At 42.8% G+C, this 4,109-nt stretch overlaps 1 protein-coding gene across 1 annotated transcript; it reads left to right on the forward strand.

Moving 5' to 3' along the window:
• Window positions 1–2,093: 2,093 nt before the first annotated feature.
• Window positions 2,094–3,029, forward strand: LOC103058663 (olfactory receptor 5V1-like). The gene has a single exon (XM_007443313.3). It carries the CDS (start codon window positions 2,094–2,096, stop codon window positions 3,027–3,029), a length of 936 nt encoding a protein of 311 aa, XP_007443375.3.
• Window positions 3,030–4,109: the final 1,080 nt, after the last annotated feature.

Genomic DNA, 4,109 nt, shown 5'->3' on the forward strand with positions numbered 1-4,109 from the left:
GGGATCTAAATTGGACTATAGGGTACAACTTCCCAGATCCATGCTTAGAAAAGCCCAGGATGGAATACAGGAACTTCTTGAAATGTAGGAGGTCTACCAGTAGGGCGTCATCACCTTAAATGAGTAGCTATAGGAGACAGCAATATCTATATTGATTCTGATGAGTAAGCAATCCACATCTGGGTGTAGAAAGTCTCTTAAAACAGACTTTTCCCAATTTTGCCAACTCAAGCTCTTTTCCGAACGTGTCAGGGTATGTAACTGTGTGTGTGTGTGTGTTGGCGGGGGGGGGGGGGGAGAGATTTGTGGGTCATCATGCATGCAAGGAGTCACCATGAATGCATGCAACCCTGGAGTTGGCTGGTACCCTGATGGTACTCCCCAAGCCAATACTTTCTACTTACCATCAATCCTTGGAATATACTGTACTGTATTTTTAATTAATATTTATCTTTTCTGTATACTGCCCAGAGTCACTTTTTAATGAGATGGGTAGTGATAAATTTGATAAATAAATAAATAAATAAATAAATAAATGAATGAATGAATGAATGAATAAATGCCAGTTCTCTTCAGCTGCATAGTCCTGATTACCTCTCACTGGTCCCAGTGAGACTCTCTCACTTCTGCTTTGAAGATGGAGACAGACTCACACTGAATTTACTCCTCCTAGAGACCCCTGATTGCTCTGCCTTTTCAATCTTGAGTCCCATGGCTGGCCAGACAGGTTTTTCAATGCTCTTCTGGCCTTTTATGATGGAAAGACCTTGAGGATGATGGCTGTTAAAATTCAACCCACTGGGGTGGTATCATTTTGGAGAAGGCTGGGCTAGCCTATGGATCTGCACATGCTTTCTTTCCTTGGTAATGATAATAGAAGCTATGTTTACACAACAATCAAGTCACATAAAGGCTAGTGGCTCCATTTCCATCACATACTAATTTTCAAGGTTGCTAGGATTTCTGGAGGATTAATCTGTCATGCAATCCACTTTGTTCACTTCATTTGTGATCAATTGATCATGGAGCCCTGAAAATGGTTAATCTGACAGCAGTTGAACAAGTTATGTCAATTCCAACACAGAGCTCCTTTCTTTCTCTAGACTAGTGATGATCCACAACTTACTGAAGATCACAGATCATCCTCAAGCTGCAGGTTCATGTTCTACTGGAAAATCATGGAATATCAAATGGAAGAATGTCCTTGGTTTTGGAGACCATCAAGTTCATGAGATTGTTTGATGGGGAACATGGGAAGTGGAGGGGAGAGTCTTGGAGCTTTTGATAATACCAGGGGGGTTGTCATTATGGAGCATCTGAAGTGTGCTTCCTTTATTCTTATAAACCAAGATCTGAATGTGGACTTTTCAGATGTTTTCTAAAGCCACCAGAAACCTTTGTAATTAAAAAGGTTGGGAGAACTGCTTTAGGGGCCTTGCAGAGTTGACAATGGATAATCTAGCAGAAAAGATTTCTATGGTGTGATCTTTCATGAAGGTTTGTGAGACAGTTCTAACACTAAATCCTAATCCTATCTTCTGTGGTTTGGTCTTTGATAGTTCTAACTTCTGGTTTCCTAGAAATTGATAATAACATTGTATTTCCTCCTTTTTTCCTGTTAGGTGATACTACTTCAACCTATTGTTGTTTTTTCTTTTTGTTTTTAATCAGGAAGGACAAGTCACTCCAAACTTACAAAAATTCCCAACTTAAACAAGTGTCCATACTTACCCAACACAACAGATTTGTTGAAAGCGTTCAACTTATAAGAGCAAAAGTAATACATTATGACTCTGGGAACTATTAAGTGCAACTTATGGTATTAAGTGCAGCTTATGGAAAAAATCTATCTGTGTGTTCACTCAGAGTAAACAACAACTTGATGGCACGTAATCAATCAATCAATCAATCAATCAATCAATCAATCAAAGTGCAATGGTTTGATTTTGTGGATTGTTTCATCCACTACAAAATCTCAAGAGACAAGTCTCATATTTGCTTTGTGCAACTGATGTATATGTGGAGGTAAGAAAGTCTTCAGTGATTTTTCCTTCTATTTCAGCATCTTTGACACACACACTCCCTGCATTCCCATGGATTTTAGGAACCAGACTCTTGTTAGTGAGTTTGTTTTTCTGGGTTTCTCCAACATCACGCATGGCCAGATCTACCTCATCCTGCTGTTCCTCACCATCTATTTGGTCACCATTCTGGGCAATCTCATGATCATCACCCTCATCCTGGTGGACTCCAACCTTCACAGCCCCATGTACTTTTTCCTCAGCCACTTGTCCTGCTTGGATGTCTGCCACTCAACAATCACAGTCCCCAAGATCCTAGCAAATCTCCTTCTCCAAAGGCACACCATTTCCTACAACCACTGCTTTGCCCAGATGTTCTTCTTGATGGCTTTCTCTGGCTCAGAATGCTGGTTGCTGGCCATCATGGCGTACGACCGCTACGCTGCCATCTGTCAGCCTTTGCGCTACTCTCACATTATAAGTCCATGCGTTTGTATGCAAGCAGCCATTATTAGCTGGATCTGGGGCTTCCTGAATTCAACAGTGCACATAGCCTTGGCTTCCAAGTTACATTTCTGTGGAGAAAATCAGATCCATCACATCTTCTGTGACCTCCCACCACTGCTGAAAATTGCCTGTAGTGATATCTATACCAACCAGATTACAAGTCATATAGCCACCATATTTGTGGGACTCGCCCCTTTCCTTTTTGTTGCCATCTCATATGTCTACATCCTTGCGTCCATCCTGCGCATCCACTCCAACTCGGGCAGGCAGAAAGCTTTTTCCACCTGCTCTTCTCACATGCTGGTGGTCATCCTTTACTTCGGAAATGGATTCTTAAACTACAACCGGCCAAGCTCTGGCTACTCCCTGCAGACTGACACCCTGATTTCCACCATGTATTGCATTGTCATCCCCATGTTGAACCCCCTGATCTACAGCCTCCGCAACAAGGAGGTGAAGGGGGCCCTGCAGAAGGTCTTAGACAGCTACAGAAGAATATAGACTTCTTCTTGCCAGCTGGAAACCCTTTTTGGCACTTTTGACCAAGACCAGTTCTTGGTCAAAGTGGCACATCTTTGTTTGATGGACACAACCAGTGACTTCCAGGATGACTGCCTTCCTCAAGGCTTTCTCCAGAGAAAATAGGCCACCTTCTTATAACATGCTTCTTATTTAGAGCATGGGGACACCATTCACAAAAATGCTAAAGTTATTTATTTATGAATTGTGGTTGCTGCATTATGTGGACCCATCTCCTTTTGTGGATGGAATTAGTGCCTGGCAGTCCCATATCTCATGGGTCATGTAACTGTACCACAGCAGAAGAAATGGGAAAGCATGTCAGTATTCCCCAGCCAGGAAGGTGCCTTTGGGTGGCATTGGTATAATGACAAAAATACTGTTTTCCATGGCAGATTTGGGCCATGGGTGGGTGCAAAGGGAGGAAATGGCCCTTGATGCCAGGTTTGCTCCACTTCTCTCCAAGGAGCATAAAGTTGCGAGGCACCACAAACCAGATTTCTGCTTGTTCCTACTTTCTTTCTTCTTTCTGCTCCTTTCTATTGTCTAATTTCTTTTTTCTTTCTGCTCTTTTCTATTGCCTAATTTCAAATCTAGAACTAGAGCATCAACTGAGAAAAGGAGACTACGCATTGCAGTTCTGCAAAGAACACACTATTTGGGCCCCTAAGAATTAGATTCTAACCAGGAATGAACAGCCTTAAAAGCTCCATTTTGACACCTTCGGAAGAAACCTTGGAGAAGGCGTTCTACAGGCAGACTAATGCAGCCCTTCCCTGAGAGACCTTGTGAGCCAGTGACGTGTTCGAAAAACTGGCCTGTGAGTTGCCTGGGGACAATGGGAGTTGAATCCGGATGGACAATGCTGAGTTAGAGTTTTCAGGAAGCCGCTAGACGGTGCAGGATGCACAGATGTTCTGAGTCCTCCAGGAGCGCCTCTTAACCTGAGCTTCCTGGTGTAAGTACATTTCAAGGAGCTATTCCAAGACCAAGAAGTTGCTTGTCTTGTTCCATCTGAAGGACCTTAAACTAGTGGACTGTAGAGAGAACAGGGAAGAGATC

This window comes from Python bivittatus, unplaced genomic scaffold, assembly GCF_059951505.1.
Source record: "Python bivittatus isolate LINGU-HERP-01145 unplaced genomic scaffold, Pbiv_v1 ctg000730_np1212, whole genome shotgun sequence".
Classification (NCBI taxonomy): domain Eukaryota; kingdom Metazoa; phylum Chordata; class Lepidosauria; order Squamata; family Pythonidae; genus Python; species Python bivittatus.